Source organism: Tetrao urogallus, assembly GCF_951394365.1.
Source record: "Tetrao urogallus genome assembly, chromosome: 12".
Taxonomy (NCBI): domain Eukaryota; kingdom Metazoa; phylum Chordata; class Aves; order Galliformes; family Phasianidae; genus Tetrao; species Tetrao urogallus.
This window is the reverse complement of record NC_136825.1, coordinates 5,399,723-5,425,930: the sequence shown is the minus strand read 5'-3', so window position 1 is coordinate 5,425,930 and position 26,208 is coordinate 5,399,723. Positions and strand designations below refer to the sequence as shown.

The 26,208-nt window shown below is 41.2% G+C and overlaps 1 protein-coding gene across 1 annotated transcript in view; it reads left to right on the top strand.

The window, feature by feature from the left end:
• The window catches only part of WWOX (WW domain containing oxidoreductase), a gene marked incomplete at both ends in the record, with an annotated part of 468,452 nt that extends 444,398 nt beyond the window's left edge, over nt 1-24,054 (top strand). Inside the window, one exon of the mRNA XM_079541391.1 lies at nt 23,866-24,054. Within this exon, the coding sequence (XP_079397517.1) occupies nt 23,866-24,054 (189 nt within the window). The remainder of the gene's footprint in view (nt 1-23,865) is intronic.
• Between the last annotated feature and the right edge of the window lie 2,154 nt (nt 24,055-26,208).

Below are 26,208 nucleotides of genomic sequence, written 5' to 3'. Positions count from 1 at the left end.
CATTGATAAAGACAGCGCTTGGAAATGAAATGCCTGTATACTTTTATAGTCCATGCATACTGTAGTGCACCAGGCTGCTCATTTGTTCGTGGACCGTGTGGTATACATTTCGATTCTGCACAATGCTTACAGCATAAAATGCTGCACACAACAGCTCTGTGACTAAACCTGCCTACTAGCAGTATGACCTCTATCCTTGCATATCACATATGCACTTCATAACCATACAAAGGTGCCAAGTGAAAGAGATTTCACTTACATAAATAATGAGAGATCCACATGTTTCCTTTCCAAATCTATATCCAGACAAAGACTTAGGTGGAACATGGATACCAGAGTGTTTTACTATTGCACACTCATGGTGTAAGGTCACTGCACAAAGAGGTTTTTGCTTCCTGTATGGTGTGCTCCCCATTATGCTCTGTGTCAAACTTTTGCACCTATGTGCATGTTTTTATTTTTGAAGGAAGCACAGAGGCCCATGAGTTGATGGTGAGCAGTGGGGGGGGTAAGGGAGTAATGATGCAGGTTTTAATAAAGAGACTCTTCCCGCAAGGGAGGAGGGTGGAAGATTGTGTCTTTAATAAAAGAGGGAAAAAAGTCTGTCAACATCCATAAAATGAAATACAATAAAGTTTAGAAGTTTAGTTTGTATGCTTAAGATGCTTCCAAAAAGAAACATCTGGCTTTTTGTATTCTGTGAAGACCTCTGCCTTTGCATGGAGGGGGACTTCGTTTCCTGGGGTCCCTGCAGTGCCTCTGTGGGACAAGAGGGAAAAAAGCCCATTGGAGTCCAGAGATTAAACACGATAAACTCCCAGTACCAGCAGCCAGGCAAAGCGCCCATGTTACACAGGATTTACAAGTATCTTATAACTGTGTCTATGGCAGGATGCTGTTAAGTATCTGTGTCATTAAGGAATCATTTTAAGCTGGCTAGATTTTTGAGATATTTTCACACTGTAGGTATTCAGGTACTGGCAGGGAAGTAGCTGAGGTTGTGTTGAGGTGCACTTTCCATTTGCTTCTCTGGTCTACATCATTAGTTAGATGAGTATTTATAAACTTGTGCTCAGCAACTGTGGTACTTTTTTGAGATAAAAAACGTGATTCTGGGCACTTTCTTCACTTCTCATTCTTGCTGAAGGTGAGTCAAGAGAATAACATTTGAGGTATCAATTGCAGTGCCAAATTTACTGGTGTGTCCATGAGCTGTAATCAGAGGAATTTCTGTGGTGATTTATACATGCGATATTGGACGATTAAACTGTGAAGAGGAATTATTTCAATGATCTAAAGATTTTTAATCTCAATCTATTTTCTCTTCAATAGCAAGCTCATCTCTGTATGGACTCACCATACAGATCAAGCTTGCACCTGACTTGGAACACTGTAGGAATGAAATGCACAATTATGTTTTTTACCTTCTTGTCCCTTACACCCATTTCTTTTCCTCTTATTTTTCTCTGACACTGGATTTTTACAGTATTTTTCACGTTGGGTTAGAGAACTGCCTACTAGCCATGAACGGGTGGTACCTTTGGTAGTGCTTTGCAAATGCTTGCTTTGCATTTCAGATTGGGAAGAGGACTGACAATTCATTCTGCAACAAGTGCACTTTATCTGTAGTTTATCTTCATTGCATGACTGTCATTTCAAGTAAAGCATCATACCATCTTCTAACACTGCTTGCTTGGCAATAGGAAAAAAAAGACAGTTCTCAGAGAGTTTTTCAGGTGCAGTATCTGCCTTTAGTACTCCTGGCTCATGGAGCTGGGGTGGGTTGAGCCCATCCAGAACTGCTGTTTGCTCTGTATAGGAGATTTTTAGGTGACACAATAATATTAGTTATGCATGAAGTGTTCGATTTCTGCTTAATTCTGGTAGGCTCGCAGTAGCAGAGTCCCTTTTTATCCTTCATTTGCCTCAATGAGGGGAGTCACTGCGGTCATATGCAAATCTTGCCATAATTACCCACGACATACTCACTTCCACACTGGCTGAATGTACCAGAGCTTCCACTTCAGATCTGCTAGGAAACATCACCCATGAGCTTCTCCTTTATCTTTTGCACTTGTGTGTGTTTTCCAGTAGTGTGTCTGCACGCAGACATTCCTGACAGGTAATAAAGTCACTTAAATCTGCACTCATCCAAACTGGATGCTGTAAGTCAAAAGTTATGCTGTTTTAATGAGAACTTTGTAATTAGGTTGTTCATTTGCTAGGTGAAATTGTCATTAGTAGAGGAAGGTTCTATTAATTCACCTTTTTAAATAAAGAATGTAATTAATCACTAACATTCTTAGAGATACAGACCACGATTATTTCTGCTTTCTGCCTTGCAAACATCTTGTATCAAATTAGGTTTATCTGCCATCAAAAACTAAATACAATGAATAGATATATAATAAAATCTTTTAATTGTCTTAGCATATGTTGCTTTTATTAGGTGCGAATAATTACATTCATGGGATCACCTACAAAGTCCTTTAGAATATAAAATTGAAATGGCTTCACACTGAGTGCACAAGTCCTTCTGAGCCGTGCCATTTTCCCCTTCACTGCCTCTTGTCCCCCTTTCGCTGTAAAGTTCACATTGAAGTGTGACAAGAGACACTTGACAACTGACACATGCTGGATCTTATCAGCAGTGAGTGCAGTCATGGGCCCTGACTGAAGAGCGATTGTCATTTCTACACCATTTATTCCTCTCCTAGCCTCATTGCTTGCTTCCTTTCTGAGGAAATTTTCCCTGTTAAAGTACTGTACTTGTCGTTCTTTTTTGGTGCGTATCTCTGGTGTTTTTTTTCTGGCTTTTTTTTTCTTTTTTTTTTTTTCCCACTACAGAAGGATTTTGTTATGCATTCATCCCATAGGCAAGCCTGTAACAGACTCCCTCTAACCTTTTAGTGTCAGGACTTCTCTAAGCTGATTCAGGCGAATAAAAGCATCCCAACAAAGCTTTGATGGTGTCATTATATCTTCCTTAAATCTCTTTCCTTGCTAACATCCAATAATTCTATTACCTCTAATCAATTCACGAGCTATTTTATTTGAAAGTAAGAGAAATCAACTTCAAACCATGCAGCTTCAGTTCACCCAGCAACCACACAAGCTGACGATATTTCTGCCATGGCTTCAATTGACTCTTAAGTGAGTTACAGGCTTTGGAGCAGTCTGAACCTTATCTGTGCTCTTCAGTCCAAGCCAATAAACACAGAAAATGACCTGTTGTCACCTTCTGAAGTTCCTTCACTTCCACACCACGCTGTGTGTTGTTTTTGCAGTGCAGATAGCATGAGCACTTGATAATTTTGGAGTACTAAGGACCAGACATCAACTTACTCCAAGAGGTCTTACATGTGGCAGTATGTCCAACGTTTTTTTTTTGTTTTGCTGCTGCAGCAGCACTCCATTCTGCAGCTCCTTTATGTTGCCATTTTGGAATCAGGCATTTTGCTGCTATTGTTTTAACTTCCTATTGCGTTCACACGGGCTCATTCCCACCAGGGTGATTTTTGGATGTTGTCATTAACATAGCAGACATAGCTGAGCAGGCTCTCAGGCGATGTTCATGCCTTGTCGTCTGGCTGTGGCTGCCCAAGTTTCTTGCCCCTGGCTCACGTCAAGCCGCACGTCACGGTGACTCTGACAGAACTGCTGCCACCCTTGTCTGCATGATCAATCCCTAACATAGCTCTTGCAAAATAAGCCTGGTGTCTTCAGCAGCTTAAATAATAGGTCTCTGCTAAGGCAGTCTTTAACTGAAACAAGTCTGGAGTGATTAGGTGAGCAGCTGAAACTGCAGATAGCGGAAGGTGGTAACCTTGCAGACAGATAATGATGAGCAGCAAGACGTGGGGCTGCCGTGCTAACAGCCCTACCTGACATGGAAGCAGCCAATAAGAGATTCCTGAATGCACTTATGTGATCAGATTTAGCTGCCCAAAGTGATCTCAACCAGCCTAACTATTTGTGAAATATACTCTTCTTAGCACTCAGTTCCATGGCAGCATGAAACTTAAACATCCGGTAGACATCAGAATGCCCAAGGAGGCTGACATTCAGCAGGTGGGTGACAACAGTCCCTCACCCCAAGCAAACTAGGATGCACTTAGGAGGATGTCCCATTTATAACTTACTAATGGGAAAAGTCTTCCTTTTCAGAGCTGGTTAATTTTTATCTGGGTCAAGGCTCTGTCATCTTTCCTACAGACTTTTAAAAAGTCTGCTGCTGTTGTCACGTTTCTTAATGAGAATCATACATCATTTCATCATACCTAGCTATCCGCCCTTATCTCACACTGTACAAAAGGCAGAGGGGTATGCATCCTGTTTTCTCCCACGCTGTCATAGTTGTTAGTTTCGGAATAAGTTGAATTGAAGCCTCAAACTGGGGAGGCATTCATTGCAGTCCTCATGTTGGTAAGCATTTACTCATGCAAAGCCACTGGGATGACTCAGCTAAGCGTGGGCAGCAAACCAACACAAGCTAGGATTGCCTGTGCTGTGTAACCAGCATCAATTGGTCTTGTTAAACCAAGGCCTGGACTGTTCGGAAGCACATGGGCTTTGTTTTCTGTGCTGGATTTCATATGATAAAATTCATGCATGTCCTTTCTGTAAAACTTTGCCAGTAGTATGAATTACAGAAGATTGTCAAAGCGTGGTTTAGCAGCGCTGCTTGTAATTTCAGTTGTCACAGGCAACATACCTTGTACAACAGGATTTCAGTGCCCTCCATTGCCAAGAGATAGTTCTGAGTATACGTGACATGTAAATGACACTGGTGTCACTGCACATAAGCCTGTGGTTACTCTCATATCTGTTCCCATACGTGCTGCCTCTGAGCCCACACATCAGGAGGCTCAGTGCTGGTGCTTTGGTGTAGGGAGAGCTGCACAGCTGCATTTGGGTGATGCTCACCCAGCCCTGCTGCTCCCAGCTCATTGGAGCACTCCGTGTGTGCCGCTGTCCTACTCTGGTTTGTTGTCTTTGAACACCTTTCTTGTAGGAAGGATGGGCTCCCTGATGGTGGTGACATTGGAAAATTTCCCTGGAAAAGATGAACTATAGAGTATCATAATATAATTCCACTTCATCAGTGGTGGGAGAAACATCAATATCTGTCATCTCAAAACTTTCTGAGTGAAGAATTTCTTAGGTTTCTTTAGATTAGATGTTCTAATCTAAATTTCCCCTCTTATAGTTTCAAGCCATTCCCCCTTGTTCTATCACTATTAGACCACGTAAAAAGTTGGCCACCCTCCAGCTTGTAAGCTTGCTTCCGTTCAAGTGCTGGAAGGACGCAGTGAGGTCTCTCGGGCTGGAGCACCTCTCCTATGAAGAAAGGTTGAGGGAACTAGGCTTGTTTAGCTTGGAAAAGAGAAGGCTCTGGGGAGACCTCATTGTGGCCATCCAGTACTTGAAGGGAGCATATAAACAGGAGGGGGAATGGCTGTTTACGAGGGTGGACAGTGATAGAACTAGGGGGAATGGTTTCAAACTGAAACAGGGAAGGTTTAGGTTAAATATTAGAAGGAAGTTTTTCACTCAGAGAGTGGTGACACACTGGAACAGGTTGCCCAAGGAGGTTGTGGATGCCCCATCCCTTGGGGCATTCAAGGCCAGGCTGGTCTGGTGGTTGGCGACCCTGAGCACAGCAGGGGGCTTGAAACTGTCATCATTGTGGTCCTTTTTAACCCAGCCCATTCTATCATTCGCCCTGAAGCCTTCTGTTCTCCAAGCTAAACAACCCCAGAATACTTTGAAAAAATCCAATCAACAACAATACTTTTCCAATACATCAACATGTTAAAAAAAAAATAAAATAAAATGTCCAGGAAAGTTGTTTAATGTCAACAAGTATAGAAATCTGACTGTTTCATTCATTCATTCATTCATCCTCAAAACCAGAGCTATCTATGGGCTGGAGTCAAAGAAGGATTTTCACACTCTTTGGCCTCTCTGAGGTCAGCATCAGGTATAAAGTAGAAAGAAAATGCTTTTGATCATAAGACTTAAAAGTGCTATTCAACAGGATGAGGTGTATGCTAGCTACCGTGATGATTCTTTCATCAATTTGATTTCCAGAATCACTGCATTGGGAAGCAGGAATGTGGTTGATTTGGAATGGATGAACTAGAAGGAAAGAAGTTACAGACAAGGGAATGAATTGGAAGAGAAAGAGTAAAAATAAAGATGAAGGGGTTGCAAGAAATTGCTCTGTATTAGTATGTAAGTTAGACATAGTTTATTTTGCTCCCCGCACAGTGCTGTTGCTTAAAGGAGGAGTTATTTGCTCTTCTTGGTCATTTTACCAAATGGAGAACTTGAAGTGTGGAAACAGCTCTTTGAGGAAGAAGTTGTCTTATGCTTTCGTTACTACTATCTATGCCTGGCTTCAGCATTCCAGTTAAGACCCTGTGACCATTGTCAGGCTCCTGCTTTGCAAAGCCACAGACAACTGTCACACACACAGCCCAAAGCCATCAATACAACAGCAGTACTCCATTTTACCCGGGCTGTACAATGTTGCAAGAAGCCACATCATTTCTACATTAATTTTTTTTCTCTTGTCCTGTGTATTTTTCTCTTTCCGCCTCCTCAGTGGTGTTTGTTGAAGGCACCTCTGCACAAACTGCCTTTTTCTGTGCCTTTCCTGCCTGTGTATTGCAACTGGGCCCCCGCAACACACCAAGGGCTGCTGTGGAAGCCACTGAGATATAAACAGAGCCTCGGCCTTTGTTATCTGCACAAGAAGGAGGAAATGGAGAGTGGGGAGGGGTTTCGATTTTTATTAACTTGCAGTTGGAGCGGCTTCTAGCTGCAACAGCAGTTGGAAGGTATATATTTACCTTTAAGTGTCTCACTTCATTTTGTGCGTTTGGATGAGCTCCCTTTTATGGCGTGCAATTTCTTTCAGAGATTTCCAGAATTCCCTCTTCAAAGGACTCTTGCAAAGTAACAGAGCTATGCCAACTTAGCAAAGAAAATTACAAATTACTAATTTAAGTGCTTCTTAGAATCATTTTCTTTTTGTTTGGTATAATTTCCACACTTAGAAAATCAAACTTCCAGTTAAATGTTTATACAGTAATTCAGCCGGCTTAAGCCATCTGCTAGCATGGCATCTGCAGAATTGTTTTGATGCACACTCGGTATTGTTTCCTTCACGCATCTTGTAGCCTTGTATTTTGGTTGCAAAGGGATCTTCTTTTTTTTTTTTTCCAGCACAAAAGAAGTGCTGTTTATATCCAGGGATCTAATTGCCAGCTTTATTTCCAAACTCTACTTCAAATCAACTTCTTATGTCTCTGAAAACCTTATTCTGATTGACATTTACTTTTCCAGACCTGTATTCAGTCTTATCTTGCTCTTTTATTATACTTTCCTTTATATCAGTATTCAAAAAAAAAAAAAAAAAAAAAATCATTTTTGAGGAGTATAGGTGGGCTTGGAGCATTAGTATTCATACTTGCATGTTAACAACCGTTATAACACGTACCAGAGGGAAAATATTATTTCTCGTAAATGCTCAATAATTATAGTCTTTATTGCATCAAAACCCATGTTTTGACAGATAGTGGAAAGCTTTCAAAGCTTGTGTGGGATGGATGACAGATAGCTGCAGGTGGAAAATATTTTTTTAGGTATTGGGTTTTCTATCACTGATACTGTAAATATTCTTCCAAAATAACATTAACCTTCCAAGCAGGGTTGGTCGCATTCAATGATAATACGTGTATTAGCAAAAGATGCCTGTGAAATAACTCTTAATGATTCAATCTAATTAATCTATGGTTGGGACATTAATGTCTCTTTTCATTAAGTTGGGAAGTATGAAAGACTAGAAAATTACTGCTGTGCTGGATTTAGTGCTTTAGGTATAATTTGAATGGATGTGCTAAATTCTTGGTTATAACTTGCACTAACACCTACTGTAAGAAAAATTAAGGAAAGCTTGTCTGCTGCCGCAGTTTACAAGAATACCTGAATGAACTTAAACCATTTGTAGCATTATCCCTGTGAATGCATTGTTTCATACAACTTATGACACGTTCTCCCATTATTTTTAACATGTGTAGTATTTTGATTTATGCAGATACCAACACAGAAAATGAATTCAAAAGGGAATGTTACATCTTTTTTTTAACTTCTAAATTAAAATACTTTTTCAGTATACGTCACCACAAGCTTAAGTGGTAGATGGATAAGTTGCACCACCCAGTTATAACCCTACTGCACATGAGGTCATCTGAACTTGCAGCTCTTTTGTTTGGAGTGTAGATGTCCTGAGCTAGTTTGTGCTATGGTCAACTGGACCTAAGAGCGTGATTTGTGCTGATAGCCTAACTCGTGTGTTTAAGCATTTAATGAGCACCACAGCACAACCTCATTTAGACACTTCCTGGGTTTGTATTAAATGCCTGAGTCTTGGCAGATTCAAGTGTCTCTCAAGTATTAAGATGCCTCTATAACCTAATAGGATTTTAGGGCTTCAGTGAGTTTGAGAGTATTCCAGTTGTGTTTACTGGATCTTGACCACTATTGCTGTAATGTTGAGTCTACTTAAGTCAATTGCAACACTCCCACTGTCTTCAGTGAGATCAGACTTTCAAACTTCAAGAGAAAATGTGGGGATTTAAGATTTCCTGTCAACTGCATTTAATATTGCATCTGAAGTGAGATTACTTCTCTTATTTCAAGGTTGTGGGGCTGCTACAGCGTAGTTGACAGATGGATTGAAGTGGTAGCTTAGAAGTAGCTCTCAGCATCCATCTGGTAGGCCAGTGCAAGTTGAGCTTAAGTCCATTCAGAGTGATTAAACAAGGTAGGGGCAGCCTGTCTGACATCAAGCATTGCCACCTCTTATTTGCCCCTTACATCATACAGAAGTCACCAGAGAGCTATGTGGGCAAATATATTGTGTTCATGTTCCAGTGATGCTTAACTGATAATACTCCTGAAAAACAACAACAAATTAACTGTGTGTCTCTTGCAAGGGTGAGAATCTGACCAACTATATCCTTTTTGATTTTGAGATGGATCATCCCTAGCTGTAGACTAATGGAACGTTTCAGATGACCAGTAACATTCTGAAGAATGGACTGATTTTTGTATCTATTTTTTTAATAGATGGGACTCCCTATGGAATGTCATTCCTTGAGAAGTCAGCAGGGGTCACTTAAGTTCATTATTTTGCAGCAAATTTGCTTTTGGACTTAGAAAGAGTTAAAAATCCTTTAGGTATCATTTATACCTCTGAGCGACTTTTCTTCTGCAGCTTCAGTAGGTTGAAAAAAGTGATAAAAAGTATGTAAGGAGTGTTAGATAGTGCAGCTCCAGTGCAGCATTTGGGCAGAACATAAATATATTTCACATGTCACCTACTGAAAAAGATTATGCCACTTAAGAGCACATGGAACTTTAATAGAAATTTATTGTTAAAAGTCTATTCTCCTAGAAGTACACGGCAGTGTGGCAAGATGGGATAGAGATCTTGTTACAGACCATCATTTTTATGTGGATGAAGCAAATGGAAAATTACTGAGATAGTCAACTGGATGGTACTGAGTGAGAAGAATCTTCTGTGTATTTGCTGGGAAGCCAGATTCATTTCCATTCTTACTGCAGGAGATAGCAGATTTCCAAACTTTCCAAGGTTTCTTCGTTAGGGTCTGAGTAAGGCGATAATGTAAGGCCTATCTGCACTAACTGAAATCCTGGAGTGGCATTTTCTCTTTGTTTTATGTTTCTCATTTTTCATATAGGACAAAAATTATTAAAGTTGCACTGGGATTCCTTCTTTTCCCACTGCTTAAGATGGATTTATCAGAAACTGTCCTGAACATCAGTTGAAGAATTAGACCAAAGTAAAACTGTATTTCATCTTTGTGGTGGTAACTGCATCACCTTGTTTATAGGAAGAAAATAATGTGATGACAAGAAAATAAAATGGGTGTCCAAAAGCTTGAATAGGGAAAGTCACAAAATGGATTTGAAAGATTGGGTGGTGTAAGTGGACTTGGAAAGAGAGTTCCTTTAAGCCTGAGTTGATACCTGCTGTAATAGTGTGTTGGTGTTATTTAAATGTTATAAAAAAGGATGGAATTGCATGGTTTATTCCGTGTACCTTGCCTGGTTGCAATTTGTTCCTTGTGTGAGTCTCTTAAAAGAGCAAAGAAAAATGGCAGCTGGAGGCACAGAGACACAAGGGTGCTTAAGAGTCTGTTGAGATCAAGGAGTATTGTTTGCTCAGTGCACAAAAACTGTTACTAAATGTGAATGTGATTTGTATGTGAGGATCTCAGCAGTAAGAAACAACTGCATGTAAAAGCTGCAGGAGATGTATGCTCAGGTGCCTTAGTAACATTTATTTGATATTTTGAGTGAGCAATTTAGACAGATATGTGTGCGTATGTGTACACGTATGTCACATATATACAATATGAATATTTGAATTTCAGTGTTCAATAGATTAGAGGAAAATCACCTGCTGCCAGGCAATGCCACTTACTGCATGCCTAGAATTAGTGCTGCACATGGACTGATTTACCAACAATATTCAAAGTGATCATTCAATCTCCATTTAACTTGCCTGGATTTAAAATGCAAAACAGCAACACACTTCATGCAAATGTCAGCTCTGCCTATGCTCCAGGATGCATTTCCAGGAGAGAAAACAATAAGTTTATTCTTCTCCCCAATTAGACTTTTGTGCAAGGCTCAGTTATGTCTCCAACTATCACAATGAACACGTACCAAAGCAGAACATTAATGTGCCTTTTAATGCTTCTTAGGAGTAGATCAAAAGAAGTGTCAGGTGCACTTTGCATTCCTCCCATGATGGCTCTGAGGCTGGTCTGCATGCTGTTCCCAGCCCGTCCGCATTACCTGGCACCTCCATGGGCTGTGCCACAGCTCCTGGTGTGCTGCCGCCACCGCTGCCAGCTTTTGCTTTTGCTGTTGAGTGGCAGAGGAGAGTTGTTCAAGTCAGTCTTGGACGAAATGACTTAAAAACTGAGCAGGCTGGAAAGTGGATCTCCATTAGTGGAAGGAAACTTGCAAGCGTTCGCTGTAAGCTGTTATTATTTTGTTTGCTTGCTCGAGGCGATGTGTCAGAACAGCATTTACCTTTTCTTAGTACCAGCTTGGCTGTTCTACCCATCATTTCTTTTAACGTGGTTAGCAGAGGGACTGGTGGCTCTGTCACTCTAAACTCAGGGTGCTTAAAATGTGTGAGAGAGCAGGGAGACAGATTTCCTTAACAAGCACAGCAGCATAATTTGCCAACCTGCCTTGCTCGCTTGCGGTGCTGGATGTGGCATTGCTAGCACGTTCAAGGGGCTAATGATGGCTATTGCAGAATGCTTTCAGCATGAGGGAGCAGATGGGAGCACCCATGAAACGTGAGATACTGTGGAAACAGGTAAGCCTCTGAGATCTTAGAGTCATTAAGACTGGAAAAGGTTTCTAAAGTCATTTAGTCCAACTGTTCAGCTGGTGGTAACCAATATTGCCCACTAACCCATGTCCCTAAGTACAACTGAGTACTTAGCAGCTGAGTGGGCTAGAGCATTAAAATGGGAGATGAACAGTGAAGGAAGGTGCTTGGTGTCAGACACAGCAGCACAAACGTGGAGCAGGAGACAAGGCTATGGCCAATATGCAGGAATGAAGAGAGGAGCAAGCATAGGGGAGAGGAAGAAGTGTGGAAGGAGAAATGCTGCACTGTACAGAATGCTATGGACACAAGATGGAATTTATGCAGAAGCAAGGAAGCAATGAGAAGGGTTCAAGTTTTGTAAGAAAGTTCATTTCTATATGTTTTTCGCTTTCAAATGGATGCTTTGAATAAATAGTGCTTTCATTTCCCATGAGGCAGAGGTGAATAATAAGTACCTCAGCCAGGAACGCTGATCTCCCCAGCATCAGTCATCCGCTTGCAGCCTTACGCTCTGGCAGTGCTTTGGCTGAGCAAATTAGCCTGAAGTGTTGTGCCCTTGGCTGGCAAATCCTTTCAACCCGGTTGAACGGACAAAATGAATACCCAGATTGTTCCTACGTCTGTTATTCTCCCGTGTTTATCTGGCTGAGCTGTCAGTCAGGCCATTATAACTGTGGTGCACACTCAAATGACTTGTCCACTCACAAAAGCAGGGTCTGTTGATGATAAGCTAAACAAAACTGGAGAGCCACTGTTGACAGAGTTGGGAAATCTTGCAAATGTGTCAGGTAAAAGCAGAAGTGCTTTTCTGGAAGATACAGAAGCAGCTTTTATTGCACGTGCGTAGCTTTAAAGTGTTTGCTGGGGTTTGTCGGCAGACGATAAATGTGTGTTTGTAATGAATTGGGTTCCTCTCCACTTTAAACAAATTAAGCAGCGTGCAGAAGATTTCTGAAACTCAAGTGTAAGGGTATATTGCTTTTACTAGAATTAATTAACCTGAAAATACATAATTTACTTGCACGGCCTCTGCCAGGCGAGCGCGTAGCTGCGATCTGTCATGCACCAGCCCTGTCCGGAGCTGTGGGAGCACCCACGAAGCCTCTGTGCCTTGTATGGGAACAGCAGCCAAACCTTGGGCTGCTGGCAGGGCAGTGCTTCCAGTCACCCTGCTTTGGGTCCTATAGTCGTAAATGTGTTGAGTGCTTGAGCCTTCCTGGGCAAGGAGGGCGTTTGGATGAGGAGGGATCATCAGTTTTTATCATGCTATAAACTGGGTGTCTTGTGCTGAACAACACAGGTTAAGGGCTGTGTGAAGGATGATTTCTTTCCTTCCTTATAGCTTTTCCTCTAGGACCTTGAATTAGAAGAAGGACTCTAAGTCACTCCTGAAATTAATTTGATTGCACAATGTTAAGTAACACAGTGCCTTCTTGCAGAACGTGAGTGTGGCTTTTTTGGTCCTTTAGCCTCACGTTTGTGATCCCGATTAACAAGCTAGAAGTTTTCAGACTGCAAATGTGGACGTAGCCTCAGACGTCTGAACAACGGCAGTGTCCCCCTGCTCCTTCTCTGAGCTCTTTCTGTCTCTGGTAGGGAGACAATGGAAGCGTCTCCATTCTCAGCAGCCGTGCCTGCACGGTCCCAAACCTGGTAGCCTTGTTGGCTGTGATGAAAATGTAATGGATGGTACAGCTATTTTTCATCAAATGCTTGTTAGTCAATTTATTAGATTCCTAATATACTAATGCATTCATTTGGCAGACATCTCGGCAAACGAGACTTGCAGTGGAGTGTACTCATTCAAAGTCATGGTAACTCACAGGTTGCTGATTTCTCATCAGCACTCAGAAGATAATTTGCAAATGTGTCATTTATCATTATGCGCTTTGTAGAAGCAGATCTCATGAATGGGATAAACAGATAAGAATTTAATAATGAGCATTTCCTTCCCAAGCACCATTACCGGCTTCTTATGTTTTATATATACTGCTAACACTATATCTGAACAGCATATGAGTTTGCATATGGCTGTGAAATACCTGTGGGTATGGCTCAGCATTCCTTCTGCTGAGGGACACAGAGTTGGAGCAGATTAGGCATTGTATGATGAAAGAAGGAAGGATTTTATTTGGAATAGTTGAAGAAGGGTGTGTGTGGATTTTTTCACCGTGAAAACACACTAACTTTCCTTTCCTCATAACAATCCATGAATGGCCACCAGTGTGCCCACCGAGAAGGTTGTTCAGGGGCTGGATTGGTAGGGCTGTGTAGCAGAGGCACGCTTTTGTCCATGCCCAGTCTGCATGCTGCACGGATGCTCTGACCTGCCACTGCCTTTGACTTTGCGTTGGTGGCTGCTTTTTATTCACCTGTTCACTCTTTACTGGGAAGAACTTTAAAGTCACAATAGCCACGAGAAGAGCCTGAAAACGCGATTCCTGTCTCCTCCTGTGACATTCAGGGTGGAAGCCCTGCATACAAATCGTCGCCACTTATTTTTTGCTTCTGCGGATGTGATGGTACTAAAGGAGAGGTGTGACAAGGAGCCTGCGCCGGGAGGAGCCCTTCTGCAAATCGCTCTGTGCTCAGCACCGCTGCGATGGAACAGAGGCGCTCCGCCACCGCTGCCCTCCAGCAGAGCCAGGAAACCGTGCAAAGATATTGATAATTGATTCCATTTTATATAAGTTAAAAACTAGCTTTTCCCTCCTAGTGTGAAGGTAATGGGTTTTGTCTGTAGAAAGATAATAATCCCATGAGCCATTTCTACGCCCTCTATTAAAGCATAGTACAGCTTGCACTCGAACATAATGCCCATGTCATCTCGACTTTTTAAGTATTCATCTTAAAAGAGTCTTCAAGGACTGGAAAGAGATCTTCCTGAGACACTGAGTTAAGTCTGAGAACTTAAAAAAGTCATGAAGATTTGGTCAATTAATGTGTTTATTCATCTACATCTCCTCTTGAAAAAGCCTCTTCAAATATGAAAGCTGTTTCGATTAAAAAGTTGTCACTGCATTTAGTTTCCAGAGGTAATGTGGAGGGGATTTTTTTTTTTAACCTTACCATAGTGGAGGATAAACACGTCTCTTTTTTTTCCTTCTTATCTGTTTCTACACAGGAATATTCATTTAGTGCAACAACAACAACAAAAATAGGAAAAAGTGCTAAATTGAAACCTTTCTGCCAAGTTTGTATGCAGGGGATGACTTGATTTATAAGCTCAGGTAATTTCATTTTTGTTCACGCTCCTTCAATTGAAAAGCTCCCAAAAACACAGCTGAAGCGAAGAGATGGGGATATTTATCAAACTATTTATCAAATTATTTTTGCAGTCTGTCAAAGTCATAAGCATGCTAGAAAAGAAACATAAAGAGGGTGTTCAAACAGAAAGACATGTCTGAGCGAGCAGCCGGACCGCGGGCAGACAGAGGCCAAGAAGATGGGTCTGCCCCAAAACTCAGTGCCCATGTTGGGTCTTTCCTTGATGGATTAAAGGCTGAGAAAAGGGGATGAAAAACAACATGGAGAAGGAGGGATGGGAGCAACGAAGATAGGCTTCTCCCCTATAGATAGCCGGTAAGCCACCACCGAGGTTTATCAACAGGCATGGTATTGGGTCTGAATGGAGCCCACTCTTGGCAGGGGGGGATTCACATCCTGAGATGGGAGAAAACAGCCCTAAGTGTGCATCCCTGAGTGCAGGTCTTGGGAGGCAGCGCTGAGAAAGCAGGAGAAAAAAAAAAAAAAAAGATAAAGAAAAAGCAACTGAGATAGAATGAACCAGTCTAGTAAGAAATCTTTAATTTCTAATGAGCTTTAAAGGGTTTGAGAGAAGTGATTTTTTCTTTTTAACAAACCAGTTCAAGTACATGCCTTCAGATTATAAAAGTACCTGAAATTGCCTAGAATATCAGCATGCATAGCTTGTTAGTATTTACATATATTTACATAGGAAAACAAGAGAAAGATCTACAGTTATTTACAGTCTACATAGGAGAAGAGAAAGGCAGCATAATTGTATTTCCTAAAATACAGTAGTTGAATAGTCAGCACATGCATATTAAGATATATTTGCATGATAGAACGCAAATGTTTGAAGACCTTTTTAACTCCCTATGCTAAGGTGTAGCATAATAAAGGTAATTTTTTGTTTTGTTTTGTTTCTAGTCTATTTGCATCAAGTGCTTTAAAATGTTCACTAACACAGCGGCAGCATTATTTACCCTGGCAATTAAAGCAACAGTACACACGATAATTTCCTACTAACTAGCAACAAGCTGCTGGTGAATGAAATATCTATTGTTTCTCATTATCCATCGACCAACATACAGGGATCTCTCCTTGTAAAGGCAGTGCCTAAGCTATCACCATTAATTATAGAAGTAATATAAATGAGACTCTACAGTATGTACTAAATGAAATATTAACAAGGCAAGTGTCTTTGAGCCTGAAAGATGCACTAACAGGGCACACTTTACAGCAGGCTATCTATGAAAATCACACATACATAATACAGGAGTGCCTGGCTTACATCTCTAAGCCTAGACATTAGAGGCCTGTTTGCTAGATCTGTATTATTGCAAAATACATTCCCTTAATTAGTTTCTGGAAGACAGAGTTAGTAGTTAATTTCTTACCATGATATGTCCCGATCATCACACCCTGTGGTTTTTCAATGCACTGTATTACTGAAATTTGTGTGTGTGTCTGTGTGTGTGTTTATATCTCAACAGATGAGAAACAGTCTTTGTTTATCTTTAAAACTGAAACAAACAGCTTGTTAAATATTTGTCCCAAAAGGTCACTTGCTTAAAAAGCATTGCGTTTTGTGGGGTTGTTTCACTTGTATCTAAAGTCAAAGTTGGTCTAAAAAAGGATCTGTGCAATGAAGGAGGAAGCACAATGTCATTATTGTGATGACATTCACGGCAATACTGCATTTGAAAAGACTCTAAATTTTGACTAGAATTAGTATTAAAAAGCTATATAAGTATATACAACATATACAGAACTGTATGCGTACATACATTTATATAAAGTATGTCTATAATTAAAGTTAGGTACAGCAATAAAGTAAAACATTTCATGTCAGCAGAAGTTAAGAACAGAAGCGATTTCAACAAATTCTCACGTGCATGTGTCTGAAAATCAGGCAGCCCTATTCTGATGACCGTCTTACAGCAGCATATCTAGTCTGGCAGGGTACGTCTACAGTTAAGAACCTGTTGGCCCAGCTCTTCAAGTTACACCTGCCTGGAAGAGCATGGCTTAGCTGGCAAAGTACACATTTCAGGGAGATTTTCAATATCTTCCATAGGATTTCCATTTTTGGCAGTGGCCAACAAGTCATAATAGGATACATGTTTGTATAAACATAGTCTCATAAAATGAGTGGCAGAGATTCAGAGGTGCTGCAGGGATTGGATCCCCTAGGACTCCGGCCACCTCTGGCCTGTTCTTTGCAAGCAGCATCATATGGCCAACGTGATCCCAAGCCTATCTGAGGTTTTCCCAAATCCAGGCATGAAGAGAAGCATGCAGTATCACACTGCTGCTCTGTACGTCGCGGCACAGCGAGAAGGAGCAGCAATGCTAGATGGTAGCAATTTGCATGCAGTGTTCAAAACTGCCACTTCAGTGGAGCGATGATGTCTTGAAAGTGTAAATCGGGTGTGAACAGGAGATCAGTGGGCAGGAGAAGAGAATTCAGAAGCGATCAGTGAGGAAATGCGGTGTTGGTAAAAGGCTGGTGAACAGCCCATGGGGCATGCTGCTGAAATGCTGGTTGTGCAAGGGAAAGCCATATGCTTCACTGAAGTTTTTGAAGGTTAAGATGGCTCTCTGTCAGGCTTGAAACAATGTTCAAAATCTGATTGTGGACTCCAGTGAGAACAAAGTAAGGAATAAAGAGCTGCCTGTGGGACCCAGCTCCCACCCAGGTGCTGCAGTAGTGTTGTATAAACTATGTGTCTGCATCTGCCTTAAACATGGGGTGGTTTTATCTGAGATGTCTGTGAAAGGCTGGCAGATACAATACTAGATGGGAAATGTGGGCCCTTCTGAAGGATTTCCCAAGGCAGCTCAGATGTTATAGCCCTCTGTTGGGCAATGTGGTATGCCACGGTGGCTCTTTCTAGCATATACAAAGTTTGGGAGAGATGAACCCACTGTTCTTGCTTTCAGGGTCTGGTTACCTCTAAAGCAACCATTCATGGAGCCCCCGGTGGCTGGCTAGTAGTGTTCGACCAAATTTTCATTGAGCTGGGCAAAAACTATCAGATGAGGGAGGGAGGATACCAGCATGGGGCCTGTTGTAGCAGAAAACTTCACAGGTTAGAGAAGGAAGTTTGTACAATAGAGAAAGATCTGCATGATTCCAAAAGGTACTTACATTTTTATCAGCTGTAATGCCAACATCGTTTTAAATCTAATCATTTTAACAATGGTTTATAATACAACACAGTGCTTTTCAACAGTAGATGTGGAAGCAGTCCATAAACGCGAACTCGTCCTCACAACACCCCTGTGAGGTGGGTAAACATCAGTACTCTCCCATTTTACAGGTGGGAAGAGTGAGGTACGTGGAGTTGAAGCGACTTGTCCAAGTTCACTTGGGAAGTAAAGACTGAAATGAGAAAACCAGCCCAGTGCTCCTGCCTTGATGTGTTGTATTTCACCTTTTCCAGTGGAGTGACTGTTGCAGACAATCTGTTTGACACTGGACGCTGGAGGTTGGAAGCTTCCAAGCCCTATCTTTGCCATAATTGAGAACATATGGGATGTTGCATAACACAAACAACATGGTGCATTATCAAAATACATTTATTACAGTGGACACATTTTCTTTTGCAAAGTTAAAACCCAGAATGTAAGTTAAATATAGCTGCATATATTGAGTAGTTGAAATAATCAGTAGGTCTTAATGCCTCAGCAGTTGAAAACAAATCCTCTTTCGTGAAATACTGCAGTTTCCTTACTCAAAGAATATAGCACATTTATCTTCTATAATGTATGTAAAGAACACTGTAAATGTGTAAAGGTCTTAATGACGCTAAGAAAAGTTACAGCTTGAAACCAACTATGCCTTGCAAGTAGAGAAGCTGTTAGAGTTTTGAGTCTTTGTAGTTGGGAATTAATTGAAAAAGGAATCATCAGAGGAAGAAAAAGCAGACCTTATAGATTTGGGTTTATTCGTTGTATTATCTTCTAAGAGATGCTTTGCTGGTTTAAATGTGGTGCTGGGGGAAGGGGAGGTGGTTGAGAATCTCTGGTTTAGATGTGGTTCAGTTAGACCTTTGAAAAGACTGTAATTACAGAGTCAGTTCAGGTCACGTTTTCCTGCTGGCACTTGGGTGGAGATGGGACCTGAAGTCAACTGCGCCTGATTTGTTTATTGAATCATATTTGGCAGCTCCAAAGTTTTATTTTTTTTTAGTTGCAGCTGTGATTTTGGTTTATCATACTCACCCAAACGAGCAAAGGCAGGTCTCAATTTCTTATTTCCTTGCTGAAAAAAAAAACCATCACGGAATCCAATTTTCTTACAGGAGAATAGCACACACATACTGTGAGTGTTACTCAGAAGATAACAGTGCATCTGGGATTGCTCTGAGTAAGAGGACTGCAGCAGGAACCAAACAGTTCTCCTATAATCTCCTGTGTGAGGCTAAAACTTGCTGGAGATCCCCAATGGAAACAAGTGCATTCCTAGTGCAGCTCCCTTCCGGGAGGCTGGCCAGAGCTTGAGGCTTTTTTTTCACACTAAAGCAGGAAATGACCATGGCTGAAGATATCAGGCAAACTTACCCTGCTCTAGCATGGATCTGAACACTCGGGGCGCTTCCCACAGGCACAGCAAAGGGTGGGAGAACCCATGCACTGCAGTATGTGTAGTGAGTGGTTCCACTCTCAGTGATGCATAGACTATTGTGTTGAGCTGAAATTTTCGTGCTAGGGCTGTGTTTGCTTGGTCTGATAGTCCTGTGGTGGTTAACAGTAAAAGCCTGAAGAGTTGTAAGGAAGCACTTGCCTTTTTATTTCTCTGGAGCTTCTCACTTTGAATCCGGACCTTGTCAAAGCTGCTCTCTTCTTGTGTCATTGTGAATTCACCTCCCTCCACCGGCCATCGTTTAAGATGCACTGTGCTAAACTTCACCTCAGGCTACCCAGATAACGGGCCTCAATGCTTAATTTTTTGTAATAAAATGAATAACTCCATTTCAGAGAATCTCATTCCATCTCGTTGGTAGGCAGCGCCCTTAACAGAGTGTAGAGTGATCTTATTAGTTTGTAGGTGATGAGTATACAGATAAGTTATGGCTTTGTTTCTAATATTTATATGCTTCCTATGTAAACCTCCTTTAGAACAAGGATCTAATTTTAGAAGATAAACATGCATTTGAAAGCGGACAAATCTGAAAACTAAACATTAGCTGTGTAATATGTTTTCTTATCAGGAACGTAAGTAGTATCTTAGAATACTAACGGATGCATTATATATATTAATGAGGGATTTACCGTATGCCGTACATCAGGAACCCCTCTTCTTTTACTGTTAAGGTATCCAATATTCATTTGAATTCAGTACTGTCAGTTACAAATTGATAGCTCACAGTTATGAAATAAATGCCTACGAACTAGTAGCTACTTCGTACTTTTATCTCAACAAAGGATTTTGGGAGGATGGATAATTTAGATCTCTGAGCCTCAACTATAAATAAACAGCAACGGCTTTACAAATCCCACCCTGCTGCAGTTTAAGATTGTATTACAAAACTGACAAATGATTTGCAAAGGAGAATGATGAACCCTTATTACTAAGACGCTCTTCAACTTAATCCAAAACAAGATTCCTGGGTAATTTTACGTACACTGGGAAGATTGATGGCGTGGTGCTTGCCTAGCAGCTTTCAGACGTTTGCCGCGATCGGAAATAGCATTGAGGCATGATTAAAGATTCAGTCGGGCTTCTCACAAATTCTTTATCCCACGTATTCATCATCCCCACTCGCTGCCTTTGTTAGGGTTAAGGCAGCTGACCCCCAGCCCGGGTGATTAGCACCATATACAACTGACAGACATATGGAAAAAAAATGTTTAGGTTGCCCGGAGCTTTTAGCATTGTTTATTGGTTTAAATTGTTGGGAGTGGGGACGTTAATCACAATAGATCAGGGAGAGCCTGTGACAACTGACAAGCTCATTGTTTAAGACGTTTTTTAACGAAGTTGTTAACATTAATTCTTTTATATAGTACTCTAATCTTCTTCAAATTATGTTCTGACATGGCACAAACCGCTTGGCATTGAAAGTCATTCAACAGTGATTAAAGTACTCTTTTTATCGGTTTAAGAATGTTTCATCTTGTATCAGCAGTATGGAATTGTTTACTAATTAGATTCCCTACCATCCTCCGCTGTCGTATGCTGATGATATGTGAACAGGAAAGCTGATGAGCAAAAAAATTAAAACTTGTTATTAAATTGTCATAAGGCCCGGCATATGAAGATGTCATTCAAAAGACTGTGTTCAGAAGGGCTAAACAATATTTACTGAGAAACTCAGCATTTTCTCAGCCCAACTCTACATTGGCTCTGCAGTTATCCACAGCCCCACCTCTTTTGGGGAGGTTGATGCCAGACAGGGGTCTGTTGCACAAGGACCTTCCCATATGGCATGGTCACTTTGGGCTTCCTTGGGTCCTGTTGGGATGGCGACCTCCCAACATCCCACCCGACTCAGAGCATTATTGAGTCCCCTCTGTCCCTGGGCGAGTCACTTAAGATCCTGCATTCATCAAAGGAATTTAGATGCTTGAATGGCTTTGGGAACCTGAGAGTTACCTTCTGTTCTTCATTTTTGTTACCATTAAGTTCCTAGGCTCGATGAGTTCACATTTGTCCATTATTCTCTGATATTTAAGCTTTACCCTCTATCAACAAAGAGATAAATAAGACTGCATTTCTCTTAAACAATAAAAAGAAGACATATTTTTCTTCCTATGTGAGACCAATTGAACTTTCTTCTACCAAACCACTCAGGACAATTGAAACACTTAGAAAGATGTAAAGATATACACAGCCAAAAAGCAAATGGCACATTGCTAACATCCAGTCCTCAGTGAAACACTGGAGGCATCACATGATAAAGTGCTTTGGGCTTCCAGCCACATTATCTTTTATCACTTAAAGTAAATATCTTACACGCATACAGGGAAAACTGTTCTCTTCTTTTGGAGTTGGGGTTGTGTCAGTGTTGGAGGTATAAAGCGCTGCCGTTGTGCTGTAGGATGTTCTCTGCCTGCTGAGAATTTTGTATAAGAATCATCAAATTTGACTCATTTGAAAAGATGAATTATTGTTTGGTTTGATTTTGAACTGCTCCGATAAACTTTCCTTTATGAATTAGCTGAGTTCTCTTCAAGCTAGCCTGAGTTTGGCTTGGCTGGACAGATGCTTTACAGCAGAGCTTAAGGGCTCTCATTCTGCAATGAGCGCTTCAGTTTAATTTTACCTTTCCAATAAAAGTCCAGTTGAATTGCTTGCAGAAATTAATAATAACACTCTTTGGGGGTTATTCTAAACAGATGAATACAGTAAACATACCTGTGCTGTGGAGCTTTACAAGATAGTTCAAATGAGTGTAATATTGTTCTCTGTTAATATTATCTTTAGTAGAACTCTTACATTTCTGCTACTGCCTTTGAGATACTTTCTCTTTTTTAAAAAATATAGTGGTTTAATAAGAGGATTGCTTTACATTATAGTAATTTTAAAAATATTTTGGTCTGCTGATAAATATGTGCCTTAATACAGACAGGTTTGGTTTACGTTGTTATGGGAGATCATTCCTAAGCCGTGGAGCCATCATTATCAGTTTAATCCCATCTTCTGAGAAAATTGCCTATCTTGCAGACAAATACGCCTTTCTTTGCTGTTACAAAATTGAGACACCTCAATTAAGGGAACTGAGGTTTTTTAGAAAGGCTGCCCTTGAAGGATGAGAATGCAGAGTAGAGTTTTTGGAGGCTGACCCCCCCTAACAGCACCCTGAGTTTCCCTGTTCGTGACACTGAAAGGCTGGGGAAAAAAAAAAAAAACTGCAGGAAAGTCACAAGAGGTTGAAGCTCATTCTCTTTTCCCATTAAATTATCCTAATGTGGCAACGTCTAATTTCTCTTTGTTTACTTTTTCTATCATACTTGGCAGCTTCTTTATTCTGATTCCTATCAGGTCATAATGAGTTACCACAGAAAGGACTAAGATGTACATAAATAATCACTAGATGCCACATAAACTATCAGTTTTAAATTAGCGTTGTGCGCAGTGTCTTGCTTTGCGTTCTCACCTATTATTTTTAATTACAGTTTACAAAGGCAGCCAGTTTCACGCTCTCTTTGCATCCCTCCTGGCACTGTGCTTGCAGCCCTGAGTGCCCTATCCCTGGGGTGCACCCACTGCTGCCCACATGCCCTCCAGCTCTGGCTTTCTGTTGGAGAAATTCAGAGAAGCCCATTCATCACATAAGTTCACTTTGTGTTTAAAAAAATAAAAGAAGGAAAAAGGAAAAAAAAACCAACCACCTATGCTCCACAGAAGCATGTAATATACCTGCTTCTTAAAGCATTATAAGACAGGAGAAAATGATTATTAGAGAATTAAAAAAAGAAAACAAAAAACTGGAAAGGCTCGTGTCTGTGCAGAACTGGCAAATAAACATACTTGCACAGCAGTGGTGACAGTGGCCGCAGCAAAACCACTGATCAGAGATAGATGGGCTGGTTTGGCACAAAGCCCGATTGCATTTTACGTGATAGGTCTTAATTGGAGTGCCCAGGTTAATTTTGTACAAGAGGCTTTAAAAAAACCAACCCACCAAAATAGATGCACCCGTCAGTTTGAACTGCTTGCCAGGGTTAGGAAATGGCGGTGCCCGTGTTTGGAGGTTGGAAGGGAGCTTTTAGGTGCTGCTTTGAAACTTGGATCAACTTTTCTGGTTTCTTGGATCAACTTTTTGGGTTTTAGGCTTTTTTTTCAGTACGCACCAGAGTTTGTTGAAAAATAGCAAAAGAGCAGAGATCAGGTAATGAGATTCTGGATTATTTCTTTCACTCTGAGAGCAAATAAAAAGGAGAAAATAACTTCTCATTAGGGTGTCGTAGGTAAGTGGCTGCGAGGCAGAGAGGCAGCAGCATCCTTAGCAATGCTTTGGTTGCAGTGCGTTTAGCGATGCTCTCCTAAAGATGCACAGCTCTGACAGACTGCAAGCAAATTGACAGCGATAAAAATACCTGTATTTCTCTCTATATAAACATATCTACGTTTATGCGTGTGTGTATATATATATATATATATATATATATATACAGGGTTTATTTCCAATTTTTATTTTTTTATTCTTTTGTCATTTCAGCAACAAGGAGCTGCCACGACTGTGTACTGCGCGACGGCCGCCGAGCTGGAGGGGCTGGGTGGGATGTACTTCAACAACTGCTGCCGCTGCCTGCCCTCGGCCGAGGCTCGCAATGAGCTGACGGCCGCGGCCCTTTGGGAGCTGAGCGAGAGGCTGATCCGCGAGCAGCTTGGCAGGCGGTCCCCGTGACGGAACGCCCCGCACGCTCGGAACCTGCCAGCGCTGGAGCCCGTCCAATCTTATCATCTAGAGGGTTTCCGTATACCTCCGATAGAGATTAACCAGTGTTAAATGAAATAATAGCAGTCACAACATAGTGAAAAATGTTAAGTACTAATGGGAAATGGGGAATACGGCGGGTTAAAGGGACAATGCGGCTTCCTGGGGCTTAGTTAGTCGTGCTTCTCTTCTTTTGATTATAGCCTGTTCAAAATGTAACCCAAGGAGGCGTGCTTTGTGCTATTGCAGAAACGCAGTGCCACAGATATTCTCTGTTGTTTTGATTAATGGGTTAGGTAGGTAGCCCAATATGGGATTTCCTCTTTATTTTGATAATTACTGCCTGTTAGGCTGTAGGTATCGATCGGGATATGGTAGTGATGTTGATTCCTTTTCCCTGCAAGGATTTTTTAGGGTGTGGCGAGTAAAAAGGTTATTAGGGAAAGAGATCTCTCCTGCCCTTGACTGTTGGCTGCAAATACTTCCATGCTATCTAAAAACAGAGGGTGCAAGAAGGCTTCTGAACAGAGATGTCAAAATCACAGCTAATTAAATATTTCTTTTGTCTTAAAAGATTATAATAAAAGATACTTTATAAACCATTCCCTAATATAGAATTAGCAAAGATGATGTTGTCTTCTAAAGAACGCACAGGGTGTAATCAGGGGGTTAAGTGGTATTTCCATCCTTTTCTCACTTCACAGTTTTAAGGAGTTTGTTTTTTTCTTGGAAAATTCACAGTTTCTCAGTTCTCCTGATACTGTATCCCAATCCAAATTTCTCTATTTTTCTTTAAATTTAATAAAACAACATGCTTGCTTGAATACTGTCACCTGAAGAGAAAGTTTGTCTCATTTCTGCAAATGTCTTAGTTAATTTTTTTTTTCTTAGAAAAGAAAACTTGAGGAAAAATAAAGAGCTTCTCGTTGATACCAAGAGAATGCTGTTTTTTTCTTGTTTCTTTCTGAGTTCTTTTATTTATTTTTTTTTCTGTACTTTGTGCTTTGTAGCTGTCTTCATGCCAGAACGTTGTCCTAAGCCATCATCAGTCCAGCATCACATTTTCTGTGGACAGAATATAAACACATAAATAGAAGGACACATTGTTAATAGAAGCTTAAATGACCCCCCCTTATTAAATGATTTATTGCTCACAGTCTGTCTCTTATGATTTGTCTCATATGGACTCAGCTGCTGCATAGGTGTTCCAATAAGGCACGCCGTCACCTGGGAGGAGCACTCCAAGCATCTTCCTATGGAAAACCCCACCATACTTCGGTAAGGAATGAGGATGCCACAGCTATACCTAAAAGCCATATACTGTTTTGACTCTAATTCTTGCATTTCCAGCTAACCCTAGCTCAGTGTGAGCTCTCCTTAGATGGACAGCGTTCAGTCTCCTGTGCACAAGGGTGGAAGTCTCTGCAGGTAAGGGCTCTCTCTTTCTGTAAACTTAAATTTCTTCAGTGGGGAAGCTGGGAGCTACTGCACTCCGATCTAGGCTGAATCAGCTGACCCAGCATTATACCAAGGAAATGAGGGCTTTTTCTTTCTTCCAAAGCCTTTGGCATCTTTCAACCTTCTGCCCAAGTGCAGCCTCAGCTGCTGCCGACTTCCCCACTGATGCTCGCTGACTTCCTTACCCAACGCTGCAGCCTTTCCTAAAGCAGCAATAAAACAATATGGCCTTGCTTATATCTGCTGCACAGCCTGTGCTGCCACTGCCTTCCCTAAATAAGCAATCCTGCCCGTCATTCTTCCTCTACAGCAGGCTGCTACCCCAAGGCCAGCTCTTGCTCCTGCACTGAAACATTTGGCAGAATAAAGAAATAAAAACGGCTGTTCCAGCAAGAGAAACATCTCTTTTCAGCTTTTTTGGAAAGAAGAAAAAAAACTCTTTCTGGTCTCCTAGGTCTGTTCTGTGCTACACAGACCAGACCGTGGTATTGGGTAATGCCTGACAGGTTTGTTGGTGTGGGTCAGAGTGCTTGCACGTTGAGGTGTTGGTTACAATCAAATTCCTTGGGTTGTCTGGAGTTTGTCTGGGGTGAAAAACTGATTAACTTCTGTCACCCATGCAGCAGTCTTCTCAAAAGGATTATTTTTCTTTTTCATACCAAAAAA